Source organism: Sarcophilus harrisii, chromosome 3 (assembly GCF_902635505.1).
Source record: "Sarcophilus harrisii chromosome 3, mSarHar1.11, whole genome shotgun sequence".
NCBI classification, from domain to species: domain Eukaryota; kingdom Metazoa; phylum Chordata; class Mammalia; order Dasyuromorphia; family Dasyuridae; genus Sarcophilus; species Sarcophilus harrisii.
Window position 1 is genome coordinate 517,474,796 of NC_045428.1, and position 19,001 is coordinate 517,493,796.

Below are 19,001 nucleotides of genomic sequence, written 5' to 3' on the forward strand. Positions count from 1 at the left end.
AGTGAAACATACAAAAATATATGGTACTTAGCTTCCACCAGAAAAACCACAGAATTTGTGAATTTGGGGGTTTTTTGCCTGTATAGTAATAAAATTACTATATGCAATACTTGCATGCTTGTTTTCCCTTTTAGGAAATATCATATTGATGTAGGGGAAAAGTTAATGGAGATAATTAAGTTCAAACAACAAGCATTTGTGATGAACTAACCGTGCTAAACTTTATAAATAGAGCTGTTTTCTGGTCTTGTTCTCTGTTTTCAAAATGTTGATTCCTCTTTATAACTCTGTGGAATGTGGAAATTAGCCACTGTAGTGTTTCTTTGAGACCACTCTTTAGAGGTACAATGTCAAAATGATTGAATTCTGTATTGGGAATCAGGAAAGCAATATTTTACCAATCTTTGTAATATCGTATCATGAACATTAGATGCTCTGGCATTTAAAAAGTTTTTATTTAATGACTTTTTTAATCTATACTAATATCCAGTCATTGGTTTATTCACAGAGGAAAAAAAGATGAAGGCAAAGGACAATAGAAGATTGACAGGAAAAGAACAAATTTTCCCATAAACCACAATGTAAGAGTGTGTTGATTCCAAGGAAGAGAACAATAGTTCACTGTAAATCATACAAAAGGGTCATTGAATGTAGTCAGAAAACTAAAGAACAGTAAGAGAAGGCTCATTATAGTTTTTCTTCTTTAGTTTGTTTCAATGAATTCTTTTTCATAGTCCCACTTTACCACTGATTTGAAGTTGTTAACATCTCAAAAGGTAATGAAATTTGAAATGAACTACTTTTATCTTCCAGCATTAAAACAATTCACAGAAATTCACATAGCTGGTGGATATTTGCACTAATTAATCAAGTTTTACACTGCACTTGGAAGTCCTCTGAAATAGTGGAAAACATTTTTTGGCAAATATATTGGTATTCTTTTGTAATACCTTGTTTAATATCAATGATAAGAGGATTGTAAAAGTTGTATCTATTGTTGGATGATCAAAGATTTTTTTTTCTAATCTTAATGTATGTATGAAGTATGAAGATATCCACCTGTACTCCAATTAAGTTACAGATTGATCAATTAATCAAATTAAAAAAGATCATAATGAATTTAAGTCAATAGATTAAGGCAGATGATACCATATAGGAAACATTTAATGATTATTTGAAGAGAATCAGCCTTGATATATATATATATATATATATATATATATATATATATATATATATATATATGTGTGTGTGTGTGTGTGTGTGTGTGTGTGTGTGTGTGTGTGTTTGTATAAAACTGCCAACTAGCTTGAAATCCTGCCTTCCATAAGCAGGCCAGTCAAGTGATAGTCAAATCCAATGATTATGGAACTCCTGAGAAGGGAACATCCTGGGATGGTAGAAGGATTGAGTTTATCTTTATACCCATCCCACCATTAACTAAGTGATAACTTCATGAACTTCAGAAGATTGGAAGACTGGAAAGTCTGGCATTTCAGTTGACATCGATAATAGAATCTGCCAAAGTATTAATGACTGACAGCAGTGTCTTCATCAGTAATGGAGAGACTTATTAATGATAAATAAAATAATGTTAAAAATAAAATAGCTTCAGAACTCTATAAGAGCCCCATCTTTGGTGCTAAGCAGATCTTCATGTGCCCTCTGAGAAAAGAAAAAAATATATATACTTCTAGTAATCAGGTACCATAAATTTATAAGGGGAGACTATACTACTTTTTGAGAAAATATTTCTATGACAAATATCTTTGCTTTAGATATTTATTAAATACTATTTCTAATAAGCAGTTTGGACTAATAATCAATGGGGAACACACTGGTGGGTCTTTATAGTATTAGAAAAATCTGTCCTCTCAGGCTTACTCTGAGAGCCATAAAAGGAATAATCAGTATTGATTCTTAGGGGTTGATCTAGTCTCCTATTGAGAATGACAGTTGAGAAAGTATAAAGAAGGAATTATACATACATGAGATACACCATATTGAAGGAGAGTCTTTCAAGAAGAATTTTGCTCTACTAAATGAAATCTTTTTCTATACGGAACCAAATAAGTAAAGGAAGCTTTTGTTTTCCTACAGCTTTCAGTAAATTAACTATAAAAATGCAGTAGCATATTTGTAAAACCCTTACTTTTACTTCTTATATTTTAACAAAGCATATCCGCAGCAAATCTGCAAATTAAATTAATTTCTTAAGTACTCTTTAGAGATGAAAAATGTAATTTTTATAATAATTTAATGTTATGCCTTTTTAGATATCTTAAGAACTGGTCACTGAACCCTTAAATTTGTGTGATCTCCAGGATACATTTCTTCTTTGTAACTTGACTTAATTCTGCATCTTTTATTTTCTTCTCTTCAAATAGGTGCTAAAGTGATTTTCCTAAATTGTACATGTTTTACCCTTTGTTCAAGAAACTCCTGTTTCCACTGAGATCAAATATAAAGTCCTTTGTTTGACACTGAACTCTCTTTACAATCTGGATCCTTCTTACATTTTCAATTTTCTTATATATTATTCTTCTCTTCCCACTTTGAATTTAGCCATACTGGTTTTTCACTATTCTGAATGTAAAATTACATCTCCCATCTCCAAGTAGATGCATCAACTGCTTGCCATACCTGTAATATACTTCCATGTCACCTCTGCCTCCTCGAACTCTTAATTTCCTTTGAGGAAATTTCCTTGAAGATTCAGTTCAAATAGTACCTTCTACATGAAATCTTTTGTTATATCTTACTGATCCCTATGAGCAGCATATTAACTTGGCAAACCACAAATTAACATTATCTATGAGGTGTTATATTTTTATTTTGTTAAATATTTTTCAATTAGGTTTTACTCTGTCTTGATCTTGGGAGTTTTGAGGGTAGCAAATTTGACACCTCTGATTTAAGGGAACAATGCCTGTGAAGAAGAGGTCTGTCATTTCAGCTATTCCAAATACTAATTGTTGACCATATGCCACCTAGTGGCAGGGAAACCTAAGAATCTGGGTCATAACCTAGAACATAAACACTGGTTCTCTAGCCTGTTCCCTATAACCTTAATCCATGAGACCAGCCTTTGAGAACATATAAACTGGCAGGATTCTGTATTCTATAGTTACTGAAGAAAAAGATAACAAAGTCCTCACTAACAAAGTCCTTGGCGTCATTGTGTGTTTAGAAAGATGCAGTCTTCTCAATGTAATTTACCCTAAAGAAGATGTATCACTATCTACTTTGTCTCTGAATTTACAAGATTATTGGCTTCTTCCATCTGACTGACTGTTTAACTTTTATATGTACTGCTTCCCCGTATTTGAATGTGATCTCTTTGAGAGTAGAGTGTGACATTTTTGTTTGTATGCTTAGTACTTGACAAGATGCTATTGCATATTGAAGTACTTAACAAATGCTTTTTATTAGTATATTCATAAATAATAGCTAACATTTATATAATGATTTAAGGTGATAAAAAAAAGAACATGTTTTCAGGCCTTCAAATTGATTAATGAGGCAGAATTCTGGAAAAGGAGAATTTAAAAAGTTTATAAAAAATGTCAAAGAATATGTTTGATGGGCTGATAAGATCATAAGGGTTTCAAGATGGAGCCAACTTTTATTCATATTTTTTTCTCTAAAATTATTTTAATTATTTATTTTTGGTATCTACCATGAACCAGTGATTAAAACAGTGCAGAAAGGACTAGAAGTCATCTAGTTTAATCCCTTTTTTGTATAGAAGGTGATATGTTCATAATTTTTGTAATGAGACAAATACAAATTAGATAGGCCATTGTAAATAAAAGGGGATGGGCTGTTGCCTATCAGTACCTTCCATCTTCTAATATGTGAGGGGTAATAGATACTGCTGTGTGATACAAAACTCAGGCCCCATTATGAGAAGAAGGGTATCAATCAATCCCCCTTCATTGCAGTGGGAAAAAGGCTTTAACAAAGGAGAGAAAAACTCAATCTCAGAATAGAAAAGCAAAGCTTAAAATACAGCTTTGGTTGGTGAGGTTTGTGACTGATAGGCTAGCAGCACAACCAACACGGAGACACTGGTAATAATTGCTGGTTTATTTTCCATGAATGTCATTTCCTTCCCCCTGCTATAGATATTGTTACTTGTTAGATGTTCTAATTATGTCTCATTTTATTCTAATTTTGAACCTTAGCTACAATGTTGACCTGATCTATACTTGCCTTTTACCAAAGAAAAGCTTGCCAAATTGTCAGGAAGTGATTTCTAACCCTGGTTTCATAGAATTCCTAATTTATGTGACCTTGGTCAAGGTCCTTAACTTTTCTAGACCTAATTAATCAAGTGGGTTGATAGTTTCTTTCTGGTCTACCTCTTCTGTTATTAATATAAATAAAATATGATAATTAATAATAATAAAATATGATAAAAATAAAATATGAATAAAATAAATATGAAAGAGTGTTGGAAAAGCCTGCTTTAAATGCTTAAACCTCATTTGTAATTTCTCTGAAGATACTTTAGAAATTACATTCTAATTTTAATTTTTTCCACAAGGGTGAACTAGTATATGTGAATTATGCAAGAACCCAAGATTTCTTTAAATTGCAGCGGGACTTAGGAATCAATTGTTCTGGGAAAATTGTCATTGCTAGATATGGGAAAATTTTCAGAGGAAATAAGGTAAGCTTATCTTTCTTCATCCACCTCTACCTCCTAAATCCTCTTCCCACTTTTCTGTACTTCATTTTATTGAAATGACAGTATTGAGGCGGCCAGATGGTGCAGTAGATAGAGAATGGGCTCTGAAGTTAGGAGGAGCTGAGCTCAAATCTGACCTAAGACACAACACTTCCTATGGGACTCTGGGGAAGTCACTTAACCCCAGTTGCCTCACTGAAAAAAAGGAAAGGAAAGGGAAGGGAAGAGAAGGGGAAGGGGAAGAGGAAGGGGAAAGGGAAGGGAAAGGGAAGGGAAGAGAAGGGAAAGAAAGGAGGAAGGAAAGGGAAGGGAAAGAAAGGAAGAAGGAAAGGGAAGGGAAAGAAAGGAGGAAGGAAAGGGAAGGGAAAGAAAGGAGGAAGGGAGGGAGGGGAGGAGAGAGAAGAGAAGAGAAGAGAAGAGAAGAGAAGAGAAGAGAAGAGAAGAGAAGAGAAGAGAAGAGAAGGGGAGGAGAGGGAAGGGGAGAGGGAAGGGGAGGAGAGGGGAGGAGGAAGGGAGGAGAGGGGAGGAGGAAGGGAGGGGAGGAGGAAGGGAAGAGGAGGGAAGGGAACAGAAGGAGGAAGGGAAGGGGAGGAAAGGAGGAAGGGAAAGGGAGGGAAGGAAAGGAGGAAGGGAAGGGGAGGGAAGGAAAGGAGGAAGGACAGGGAAGGGAAGGAAAGGAAGAAAGAAAGGGAAGGGGAAAAGAAAGGGGAAAGGAGGGGAGGGGAGGGAAGGGAAAGGAAAGGGAAAGGGGAGGAGAGGAGAAGGAGAAGGGGAAGGGAGGAAGGAAGAAATTACAGTCTTGTCTAATTTCTGGCATCACTTTGCATTATTTTTCTGTAGCAAATAGCTTCTAGAGTCAAATATGGAGCTCCTAAATTATTATCTAAAGATGATAGAGTAATTGAGAATAGACTATTATAGAAAGGAAAGATGGACATAGCATATACCTCATTCTGCACATCAATTCTGTAATTTCAAGAGATTGCATTGCTAGTTTGCTTTCTTGTAATTATTTTATTGTTCAGAAAATTAAATTGAGAGATAGTGTGAAATAGTGGGGGAGAAGAGAGATGAAATCATTAAACTGGAATCTAAAGACTTGGGTGTAGTCCTGGTCTGATACTAATTGACTATATGATCTTGGACAAATCACCTAACCTCTTTTTTTGAGCTTTAGTTTCCATATCTACAAAATGAAGAAAATGTTATCTATCATGCCTTCCTCAAAGGATCATTATAAAGATAAAATAATGTATGTGAAAATGCTTTGCAAAGTATAAAGTGTAAAATGTTCAAATGTAAAATACTAGTATATTGTTATTATAAAATATAATTTAAAAATCAGTTAACATTTTGTAAAGGAAAGAAGATGTAGGAAAACAGATGCATGTAGTAGCCTTTTGAGTTCTGTTCTGTCACTTTATTCTGATTGACTCATGACTTTTTAGAGGAATCAGATTTCAAATTTTTTCATATAACATGATTAGAAAATCCCAGAGAAAAGTTGGAATATTGGGGAGCTAGAAATTATTGTTTTTTATGGTAGTAGATGTGCAGTGTTACTCTCTGGGATGCAGCATTATGAGGATTTGCCTGACCTGTGAGTGAGGGTCTGTATGTATGTATGTGTATTTGAGTACAATTCAACTCTTTTTTTTTATGAAAGGTTTTTATTTTCAAAACATATGCATGAATAATTTTTCGACATTGACACTTGAAAATGTGTTGCAATTTCCTCCCCCTTTCCTCTATTCCATCCCCTAGATGGCAGATAATCCGATATATGTTACACATGCTAAAATATGTTAAATCCAATATATGCATACATATTTTCATAATTATCTTTCATAATCATATCCAAAAGGAAAAAAATAAGTAAGAAAATAAAATGCAAGCAAACAACAACAAAAAGAATAAATATCCACATTCAGTTCCCACAGTCTGGGTGTAGGTGGCTCTCTTCATCCACAATTCAACTCTTGATGCCTCTTTTAAAATGTACATTTTTGGTAGACAAAATAGATAGTTCAATATATTCTCAATGGAATAAGGGCCAAAATCAGTTTGATTATGATATGTGGCTAGGTTTCCATGTAAAATACTGATGTCATAGCTTTGAAATCTGGTACAACAAACTTCAAATATTTTTTTTTAATGGGCAACACATTTTACAGGTTAAAAATGCTCAACTGGCAGGAGCCAAAGGAATTATCCTCTACTCTGATCCTGCTGATTATTCTTCCCCTGGGGTAGAACCTTATCCAAAGGGTTGGAATCTTCCAGGAGGTGGAGCCCAGCGTGGAAATGTGTTAAACCTTAATGGTGCAGGTGACCCTCTCACTCCAGGTTATCCAGCTAATGGTAAGTTAGAGTGAACAGTGGTGACAAAAGGGAGTGCTTTGCTAAGTAAAGGAAGAGATTATGGGCTCTGGACATTCTTGTACAGGCACATTTAGGGAACTGCAGTCGACTCATCTGCAGTTTTCTTCCCCTGAAAAATGGAATAGAGACCTCAGAATTCAGAAGAATAGAAGTGATCGGTTTATAATCAACTTCTCTCCTATTTTAAATCCTGTGATGGCAGATTTAATACCAAGAATTCAGATAATCCTCATTGGATATAAATTAATATTGATTTAGAAAAAAATGATCCTAAACTCCATTCCTTATAACAAGGCCATCCTTAAAAATGACATGTTTGTAGGCAGATATATTTTGCTAATAGTGCCACAAAATTTACTTGTAATAGCTTTTAAACATCTGTGAACTCAGAAAATGCTATTTAATTTAGTTGAATTGGTTTAGATGCCTGCTGAAATACTTTCCAACCCTCAAGTACTGTGATTCTGTAAAGAGCCAAAATTTAGTATGGTTATTTATAAATCAATTTAACAAAGATTTACTAAGTTCCTTTTATGTCCAGTGTGGTATGGTAAATAAAAGCCCAGCCTGGAAGTCAGAGGATATGAGATTAGCTCTTGCCCCCGACATATGCTCACTATTTGGCCATTAAATTTTCAGTGTCCCAAATATCTCTCTAAGACTAAATAATATGGGATTTCCCTTAAATATAATACCTTTCTTTATTATATCCAGTATATCTTATATATAACTTGTTGGCATATTATTATTTATATATTGCTCCACGTGAGATGGTGAGCTCCTTGAGATCAGGAAATTGTCTTTTGCCACTCTTTGTATGCCTAGTGCTTAGCATAGTGTCTTGCACCTAGTTGGCTCTTAATAAATATTTATTGACTGACCAAGTTAGCAATAGGTATTATTATAGGAAATTTTCATGCTGATGTTCCTCTCTATATGAATTAAAGGATTAATCCTCATTTGACCTCCAAAATAGGTATATGTGTGTGTGCACATATATGTATTCACCCTCAAAACACCATGTTAGTTCCTGGACATACAAAAACAAGAAGGAAATATTTCAAGCATTCAAGTTTAGCATATCATACTTCAACTGAGTGGGAATAAGAGATGAATAAAGTACAAAAATAACTATAATACTATGTAGAAAGTGAATGGGGGTACAAAATAGAGATCAGACAAAGTGTTCTAGTTATTTTTGAGAAAGGGGAGAACTTTTTAGTGGAGGATGAGGAAGAAGAGTAATGAGCTGTTAGCACCTAAGCTGAAACTCAGACTCAGTAAGTATTTATTAAGATTCTACTGTGTGCCAAGCACTGAGCCAGATCCTGGAGATACAAATACAGTGAAGGAAATTATCCCTACTTACATTGAGCTTGCATGCTGGAGGAGGAGCAAATATGCATTAAAATATCAACAAATACAAATATATTCAAGATATTTCATATAATATAGATTGGGAAGGAGGTTTTAGTAGTTAAAGGAATTAGGCAAAAGATGATACCTGAGCAAAATCCTAAAGAGAAGAATTTGTGAGTAAGGAAGGAGTGGATTCTAGGTATGGGGGTCAATGAATACAAAATTTTGGGAAGGAGATGGTAGAAGGATTTTCTTGTCTGAGGAAAAAGCAGGGTCATTTTAGATGGATTGTGAAAACCAAGGATTTAGAAAGTGTAAAGAAGGAAGTGTATGCTAAGCCTGTGTGTCTATAAAGAGGTGGAAACTAATCTGTCAAGTTCAGAATATAGCTTATAGATCAATTTTGTTGGAACTTAGAGTTCATAAATAGATAGGAAACTATACTGATGTTGTTTGTAGAGTATTTTACATGCCAGGCCAAGAAGTTTTTGTTTTAGTTATAGCCTTGAGAGACCAAGACTCTCTTCACATCTTGAATTCACAAGGCAACACCAAGGTTAGGATTATTCAGCTCATGATCACTCATCTATGTTCAGGGAAAAGAACACAAAGCAAAAGAGGTAACAAAAAAAAAAAAAAAAAAGGAAGAAGGGAGAAGAGAAGAGAGAAACATACATAAATTTTACTCTCTATTATCTGAATGACAAAAAAAATTAATAGTGTAGTTCAGAGATATGATATAAACTCAGTTTGTATGGTGTAAATTCAATTTTTTAAAAAATGTTGCATCAATATTGGGCCCCAGCACCTAGAACAGAGACTTAGAATAGAGAGAACAGAGACTTTTAATAAATGTTCATTTAAGGGACAGGTATCGGTATAGTGGATAGAGCACTAGCCCTGAAGTTAGGAGGACCTGAGTTCAAATCTGGTCTCAGACACTTAACATTTCCTGGCTGTGTGACCCTGGGCAAGTCACTTAACCCCAACTTTTTAACCCCTCAGCAAAAAAAAAAAAAAAAAAAAAGTTCATTAACTATCTATCTCACTTTTGTATTTTTAAGTACAGTGCCTGGCATATAGTAGACACCTGATAAATGCTGATTGTGTACTTTATTTTGTCTAGGACCAAGCACTATTGTCACTACAAATTCCTATTTCCTTTGTCTGAGATTTAAAAAGAAATGTGTGAATTCACCAGATAGCTTAGGAGAAATTATCTGCCTCAATTTTTCTAGCTTTTTCGTCAAAAAATGAACTATACCCAAACTATCTTTTCTATGCATAGATTTAATTTCAAATCATGGCTTTGTGCTTTTTGTGTGTTTGAAATAAACTGATTTTTGTTCTTTCCAAAATCAATCAAACTATCTCTCCAAGAAAAAAACAAATATTGCTCATAAAAAAGATTCTGCATTAAATATGTTTTTTTTTACTCAGAATATTGCATTTTTATGGAATTTCAGGAAATTTCTTTTTTACAAAAGGTATGGCAATATATAATAAAATCATTTGCAAAGGCTTCATTATCTTGATCATAAAAAGATGAATTATTTTTCCCCCAGAATATGCCTATAGATATGATATAACTGAAGCTATTGGTCTTCCAAAGATTCCTGTTCATCCAATTGGATATAATGATGCCCAGATCTTACTAGAGTAAGTACATCTGAAAAAAAAAACATAAAAGCAAAAGATTAATTGGATACTTTGATACTAACAAAAGAAAAAAGGCAGTATCATATAGGAGAATAAATATGAAGTCAGCAAATCCATCTTCATATTTTGATTCACCTATACTACAAAACAGAGCATTGTATTAGATTTTAAGGTCTCATCCATCTCTTAATCTATAATCCTCTCTCTTAAAAGAGCAAAATATAAATAGCTATTTAACCCACAATATAAAGTTTCTAAATATAGTAAAATATTTTGCATAATAAAAGCTGTCTAAAAGGTAGTCTATGGAAATCAAGACTTTATAAAGCTACCAAAAGTATATTCATTTATAAATCTTTTATCATAAACCATAATTTTGAGATCTTAAAGGAAACAAACAATAATTGTTATGAACTGATAAAGAATGAAATACGCAGAGTAAGAATGAATGGATGGAAAAGCATTTATTTTATAATAACTCCTTTGTCAAAATATAGCACTAAATGATTCTAAAAACATTTATAAATCATTAACCCAAAAGACTCAATGTTAATTAGATTTAAGATTACAGATCTAATACTAAAAGCTAGCATTATTTGTAGTGGGGAAATGCCAGAACCATTCATATAAGAATAAAGTAAGATTCCTTTCTCTACTGTTATTTGACAGAGTCCCACAAATACTAATAATAATGAAACAGACCAAAAAATGATGACATAAGCAATGGCTTTTAAAAAGGAGAAAATTTATTCCTATTTTAATTTTATATATCAAAAATATATACTAGGAAATCACAGAAAGAAAAAATTTCATTAAAAATACTACAAATGCATAAAATATCAGAATGCTAATATATTATTTGTAACAGCATCTACATATTTAATAGTAATGCACATGTGAAACATTGTTGATTAATTCTGCTGGAAATGCATTTTATTATTTATTATATTTAGTGCTCCCAGATACTTTGTTGGAGTTAAAACAATGTTTGATGTAAATATAAATTTACATAGAATCTTTATAATATAACTCCTTGGTCCTAGGGAGGCTGAGAACAGCTATTATAGTACATGTGAAATTATAAAAGATTTTTTTTCTCTGATGAGAGAAGTGATAAAATCAGAGCTGGGTTTTAGGAAGTTGTTTTGAAGAAGTACAGAGAGAAGTACAATAGAAGTACTATAGGTGAGACTTCTCAGGTTTATATGCTGAAGTATACTTGAATATATTTGTAGTCAACTTTAAACATTTTCTAAATATTATTTTTAATTCATAGAGTGAAACAAGTATTTCCATATTATACTACAATAAAAATCAGTTGCACATGAAACTAAAAATCTGCTATGCACATCATAAATTCCTTTCAAATATACAACAAAATTATCATGTAAATTTCTTTTTTTTTCTCCCCCCACCTCAGAGGTGGCTATAATTAGATACAAATAAGAATGTATAAAGTTGTTCTATACATAATTCTATTCATCAGTTCTTCCTCTCAATGCAAATAGTATCTTTCTTCATACACCTCTTATAGTTGATTTGGATATTTATAATACTCAAAATAAATTATTCACTCAAAGTCATTCTTAAAACAATGTTACTATGTACAATGTTTCATTTGTTCTGCTCATTTCACTCTTCATTATTTCATGTAAGTCTTAATAATTTAGACACCTTAATAACCTTAATAACTCTTTGAGCATAATTCCATGTTGTTTTCCAGAATGGTTGGATCAGTTCACAATTCCAACAATTATGAATTAATTCCCCAATTTTTTACATCCCCACCAACATTTGTTGCTTTCTTTTTCAATAATTTTAGCCAAAATGATAGATATAAAATGATACTTCAAGGTTGTTTTAGTTTACATTTCTCTAATAAGTAATGATTTAGAAAATTTTTATATGAACATGATTTTTTAATTTCTTCATTAAAAATGCTCATTTATATCCTCTGATAATTTATCAATTGGGAAATGACTTCTATGGTTATACTTTAACAAAGTTCTTTATATATTTTAGATATAAAACCTTCATCTGATAAGTTTTGTATAAAACACCCCCCCATTTTCTACTTTCCTTCTGATCTTAATTACATTTGTTTTATTTGTACAAACCATTTTAATTTAATATAATTTAAATTATTTATTTATATATATTTTCTGTTTTTCTCTTGTTTATTCACAAATTGTTTATATCCATAAGTCTGATAAACAATGTGTTCCATGTTCTTCTAATTTACTTGTAAAATCTCTCTTTATATCTGGGTCATGTAATCTTGGCAAATGATGGAAGATAATTTCCTACGCCCTGTTTTTTTTCCTCACTCTTTTCCTTCTCAGCCTCTCTTTTCACCCAATCCCTATACCAATTTTTAAATGTTACCATTTTTTAATGTGTTGATGACTTCTCAATGATAACACTGCCTCATCTACTCTCCCTTTTAGTAAAGAAGTATAATTATGCAAAATAAATCAATATGCTGGCCTTGTATGACAATATTAGCTTAAATATGATCTAGTAGTCTACTTCTACTCTGGTGAGTAGAGAATAGTAAGCATAATCCTATGAAGTCATAATTGTTAGCTGCATTTATCTAAATTAACATTTTTAAAATCATTATATTTCACCTTAAACCTACCTCTCATCTTAAATTCCTCTAGTTATCCAGAATTTCAACCTAGAAGTCAATTCAATGCTCTTATTTGTTGTCATATTCAATAATTTGACAAATCATTATTTCTGCCTCCCCGTCTCTTGAATCTTCTTTTCCAAAACTCACATAGCTACTATTATATCAGGCCCTCATCACTTCTCAACCCCTAATTGATCTCCTGACTTTGTCACATACCTCTGCAGAACATCCTTTCCCCTACTACTATCAAACTAATATCTTCTAAAACATAAGTCTAACCATGGAACTTCCTTCCTTAAGAAGCTTCAGAATTGTCCTTTTGATTTTAAGATAAAATATAAGCTTCTGTTTAGTACTTAAAATCATTTGTAATCTGAGTGTAGTCTATATTTCCAGACAAATTACACATCATTAATACACATACACGCACAGATACACAGATACACACACACACACACACACACACACACACACACACACACCACATCCAACCAAACTAGCCTATTTGTTTTTTTGGGTTTTTTTCCTACATAAGATGTTTCATGCCTTTTTGCATAAGCTGACTCCAGGTTCAGAATCCCCTCCATTCTCATTTTGGATTCTTGGTATCCTTAGCTTCCTTCAAGGCTCAGCTCAAAGGCCACATCCTTCAATAAAGCCTCTTGATCCCCTCAGTATTCAATTTTTCTCAGCCTCCATTCTCTTTGTGTATATATAGTAGATTGCAAGATTTCTGCTACTCAGTTCAATTTGCTCCTTGAAGGCAGACACTGGCTTTTGCAGTGCCTGGCATATAGTAGGTGCTTCATGAATATTATTAATTAAAAGTAGGGACTATATTATTTTTTGAAGTTTTATTAATTATTCTATTTATTTATTATTCATCCACTGTTATTATTTATTTATTTATGTCTTGATGTTGATATTTATTTATTTACTTATTAGTTATTTTAGGTTTTATTAATATTTTAAGATTTATTAATCCCTAATATCTAGAACAGTGTCAAAATATAGTAGATATAAATAAAGGTTTGTTCATTAATTGTTATTTTTGATCATATGTTTTCATCATTTAATGCTAACATAATATTAATATAATGTGTGTGTTACAGAAATATGGGAGGACCAGCACCACCAGACAACAGTTGGAAGGGAAGGCTTAATGTGCCTTACAGCATTGGACCTGGATTTACTGGAAATTATTCTACTCGGTTAAATTGCTATATTTTACGTATTATTTCCCATCTTCAGTAAATTTTCATAATAGAAATCAAGTAATCAAACTTTAATTTACATGTAACATAAATGTAAGATACTTCAGCAAGGGAATCTTTTATTATTATTGTTTGTTTTGTTTCTGAACCTCTGGTGCCTTGTCAATAATGGTGCATATCTTTTTTAGAAGTGAATAGAATATGGTTCATATGTTTCCAAATGATAGGTTTTCCATTTTAGCTGATTTTAGTTAACTTAAAATATGGTTGCTTTTTTCTGCTTAATTTAGAATTTTTATTTCTCCCTGTCACTTAGCATTTTGCCTGACACATATAGTAAATATTTATTAGATCCTTGAAGACTTACCAAGGAAGTGGTTTTCTAGAGAGCAAAACAACTATGAAAGAGATTTTTCTGATTCTGAAATAGTTTATCAATAAGTAAACTTATTCCCTCCTCCAAGACATCTTTAAAAAATGAATCCATGGACTTGAAATTTTGGCTTTGAATTCATCTTTCTAACATTAGGTGCTATTGAGAGGCCAGCATAACTGGCTCACCTGAGTACCCAAAGGAATACTTGAAAAGTGCTAACTAAATTACAGGGGAATTGTGATTTGGCTTATTGCATGAAATACCTTTCCCAATGAAATCACAGGTGCCTGAAGTATTGCAATATGGTGCATGGTATATCCACAAATGTATACAAATTATAGAACAAAAATGACATCTCATGAAAAATTATAAATAAAAATTAGTAATTATAGGTTTAAATTAAGTCAGAAAGCATTTATTAAACGGCTATGCTTAAAAGCTGCCAGGTACTTCACTAATTGCTGGGGATATAAATAAATGCAAAAACATATAGCATAGGAATCTTCAAAGGAACGATAAAGTTTGATAGGGTAAGAGTGAGGAGAGACAATGCCACTCCCTCCCAAAAAAGAACCCAATAACCCAAGAAGGAGAGAGTTACCTGGAGAAAGTTAGAGAATGTCAGTACTACAGATAGACCAAGAAGAATGAGAAATGAGTACAGGTTATAAATTTAGAAATTAAAAGATTATTTTATAGTTTCAGAGAAAACAATTTCAGTACTATCTAAGGTGGTAAGGTATACTTCAAAGGGTTGAGGAGCAAGTAAACAGAATTCTAGTCTACGTAATATGTTTAGAAACTTCTAGACATTTTCAAATTGTGAAAGAGAAGACAGGTAGAGGATTGTGACTTGATCCTCATCTATATATGAGTTGCATAGCTTGACTTTAGACTGCTACAATAGCCTCCCAGTTGTGCTTTCTACTTCCAATCTCTCCCCTCTTAAATCTGTCATTTACTCAATCACAAATTAATATTTCTGAAATATGGGACTGAACATAAAATTTTCCTTCTCAAAAAGCTTCTTCAGTGGCTCCTTATTGCCTTTATAACAACATTTTATTTTTTCTTTTTGGAATTTAAAAAACTATACCATTTTGGTAACAATTCATTGTTTTAGAATAATTTCTCAATCCTGACATTAACATACTAAGTTTCACATAAACTACCCTATTTGCTGTTTCTGTTACTCAGCATCCTTCCTTCCCACCTCATTGTTTTTGCATATTAGCTATCCTCTCTGCTTAGAATGTTCTTCCTCTTCCCCTGCGTCTCTGAGAATCTCTTACTCCTTTTTAAGAGTCAACTTTAGGGCCAATTTCTTCATAACACTTTTCCTGGTCCTCCTTAGTAATTTACATTTTCCTCTCTCTGTTACTCTGTATGTATTTAGTATTCTGCTTCTTGAGAGATAGGATTTGAATTCATATCTTCCTTAAATCAGGGTTATCCAAATGACTACTAAGCCTGTCACATATTCATATGTGTAATGTGTGTGTGTGTGTAAATATATATATATATATATATATATCCAAGAATATACATATATAGAGAAAGATACATCTCTAAACATATACAAGAATATATATATATATATGCATACACACACACACATATATATAAGGAAGAGAAGGGAATAGAAAAGGAAGGAGGAAGAAGAAAAACTATACATAACAAATCAATAATGTTTTGGTGGCTATGGATTCACAGTGCTAATGTTGTTTTTAATTGCTTTAGAAAAGTCAAAATGAATATTCACAGCAACAATAAAATAACAAGGATTTACAATGTGATTGGAACTCTAAGAGGAGCAGTGGAACCAGGTAAAGCATCTCTTTTCTAATTTACCAATGTGAGCAGGGAACAGCATAAGTACAGAAAGAAGTTTAAGAACTTTCACACATCTTGCAGCATAATGGGACCATAAAATTTTATATATGAAAGAGATATTGCATACATATATTTCAACTCCTTCCTTTATTTTACAAATGTGGAAACTGAGGTAAGGTGTATTAAATTAACTTGATTAAGGACATATAAGATTATAGTATTAGAAATGGATTTGAATCCAGATTTAAAAAAAAAAAACAACTTTTTTGCAACAATATTTCTTAATCCTTTCCTCATAACTCTTGTATCTGAATCCTACTTTGTAATAGATAAACCCAATTTCTGACTCTGAAACTGCTGCTTTTAAAATTATAAGATTTAGAGACATTGAACAGAGAAGTTGGAACCCACTCAGTCCAGCACCTTCATTTATAGATGAGGAAGAGATGACAAAATCATGTAGGTGTCAAGTTACATAAATAAGGATTTGGGTCCTTTGACTCCATTGATACTACCTTTCCACTATGCCAGGGCAAAGAAGTTTAACGTTTTACTAGTCTTTACTTGTAATTTGATTTTAAGTTCCCCCTGATATGCAGAAGCATTTTCAAAATTGATTTTAAGATTATATATATATTTCCTGCTATTTTATTTTTTTGTTAGTTAAATCACTGTTTAGAAAATTGTATACATGAAATCTGTCTGGTATGATTTCATAGCATATTAAAATTAGCCTATGATTTTTAATATTTTTTTATTATTTAGTTATGCCCCTTTAAGCAACTTTGTGTATACAAACATTCTTCAAGTTATTCTAAGACATCCATGGCATGAGAAACAGATTTTACAGAGGGATTTCTTCACTATTTCATACGTTTTCCATGTTGGGCATAGGATTTAAAGAAAAGGAATTTAGAGGATAACTTGTCCAATCCCCCCATTTGACAGCTGAGGAAACTGAAATAGATGAGGTAAAGAGGTTTTCTCCATGTAGTAAGAAGTAGAGCAAGACTTCATGCTTGGTGTTCAGATTTCCAAGTTTGTGTTTTTGCCTATGTAACATATTGCCTCCATTGAAGCTGCCCTTATCTCATTTCCTTTAGAATGTGCCTCAGTTACAGATTCAATGTTTAAAAGGTTACTCAATGGAAAATATTTGCTTTATTCTTTCACATAAACTATATGATTAAATTATATTTCTCTCCTACTAATAGGCATTCCCTAGATATGGAGTTTTTCCTTCAAATGTTCACCTTTTAAAATAATTTAAATTTTGTCCACCAAAAATTTAATACAGTTTCCAATGAAAGAGAGATAATTAATGAATAATTATCATTATGATCTGTCAATAGCTATCATGTATGAGAATATTTCCTTTAGGAAATGATTATAGAACCATAACCATAACAATACTATATGTAGTAAGTCATACCATGCAGTAAGTCATTACAGAATGAACCCTTAAAATCTGATCAGACAGAGAGAATTACTAAAACCTAGTGAGTAAATTTAAGAAGCTTCTTCCTTGCTGCTGCCCAAGAGGCAGGAGCCAAGAGGTGAGAAGTTCATGTTACCAGCATATAGCAGAAGCATGAATAGCATGGTATGCTTTCACATGTCAAGGCCAGCTTTCTGTCAAACTGCTTCTTGTAAGTAAAAAGCTATAATAAAAATAAAAATTTTTTAAAAATGCAGCAGCCCTTCCATCCTTTGTTCCCTGATTAGATTTCCGTTGGGATAGCTACCTCAGATTTAAGGTACCGTGTGCATCTCTAATCCTAAAATTATAATTCAAGTCCCCTGAAATGTACTTACTTTTTATTTTATTTTTATTTATTTTATTATTAGAGCTTTTTATTTACAAGATATATGTATGGGTAATTTTTCAGCATTGACAACTGCAAAACCTTTTGTTCCAATTTTTCTCCTCCTTCCCCCCACCTCCTCCCCCAGATGACAAGTTGACCAATACATGTCAAATATGTTAAAATATAAGTTAAATACAATATATGTATACATGTCCATACAGTTTTGCTATACAAAAAGAATCAGATTTTGAAATAGTGTACAATTAGCCTGTGAAGGAAATCAGAAATGAATTCAGACAAAAATAGAGGGATTGGGAATTCTATGTAGTGGTTCATAGTTATCTCCCGGAGTTCTTTCACTGGGTGTAGCTGGTTCAGTTCATTACTGCTTTATTGGAACTGATTTGGTTCATCTTATTGTTGAAAAGGGCCACATCCATCAGAATTGATGATCATATAGTATTGTTGTTGAAGTATATAATGATCTCCTGGTCCTGCTCATTTCACTCAGCATCAGTTCATGTAAGTCTCTCTAGGCCTTTCTGAAATCATCCTGCTGGTCATTTCTTACCGAACAATAATATTCCATAATATTCATATACCACAATTTATTCAGCCATTCTCCAATTGATGGGCATCCACTCAGTTTCCACTTTCTGGCCACTACAAAGAAGGCTGCCACAAACATTCTTGCACATACAGGTCCTTTTCCCTTCTTTAAAATCTCTTTGGGATTTAAGCCCATAACTTTTTGAGCATAGTTCCAAATTGCTCTCCAGAATGGCTGGATGTTTTCACAATTCCACCAACAATGCATCAGTGTCCCAGTTTTCCCACATCCCCTCCAGCATTCCACATTATCTTTCCCTGTCATTTTAGCCAATCTGACAGGTGTATGTACTTACTTTTTATAGAGAGTCAGTGGACACAGTTAACTTAAAGATAAGTCATTCATTGTAATGGCATAGTAAGATAGTAACTATAAAATCTTTCTCTCATAAGCTGGGGTGTTCTCTGACAACTGCAAAACACATAAGAATTC

General features: G+C 32.7%; 1 protein-coding gene across 2 annotated transcripts in view; it reads left to right on the forward strand.

The window, feature by feature from the left end:
• The window catches only part of FOLH1B (folate hydrolase 1B), a 75,984-nt gene that overhangs the window by 26,144 nt on the left and 30,839 nt on the right, over positions 1 to 19,001 (forward strand). The window contains exons 5-9 of one of the 2 annotated variants that reach the window (XM_031961908.1): positions 4,550 to 4,675; positions 6,868 to 7,054; positions 10,000 to 10,093; positions 13,841 to 13,939; positions 16,059 to 16,144. In XM_031961908.1, coding sequence (XP_031817768.1) covers positions 4,550 to 4,675; positions 6,868 to 7,054; positions 10,000 to 10,093; positions 13,841 to 13,939; positions 16,059 to 16,144 — 592 coding nt within the window. Of the gene's footprint in view, positions 1 to 4,549; positions 4,676 to 6,867; positions 7,055 to 9,999; positions 10,094 to 13,840; positions 13,940 to 16,058; positions 16,145 to 19,001 lie in introns of those variants that run through there. The other variant, XM_031961909.1, reaches the window with a different exon arrangement.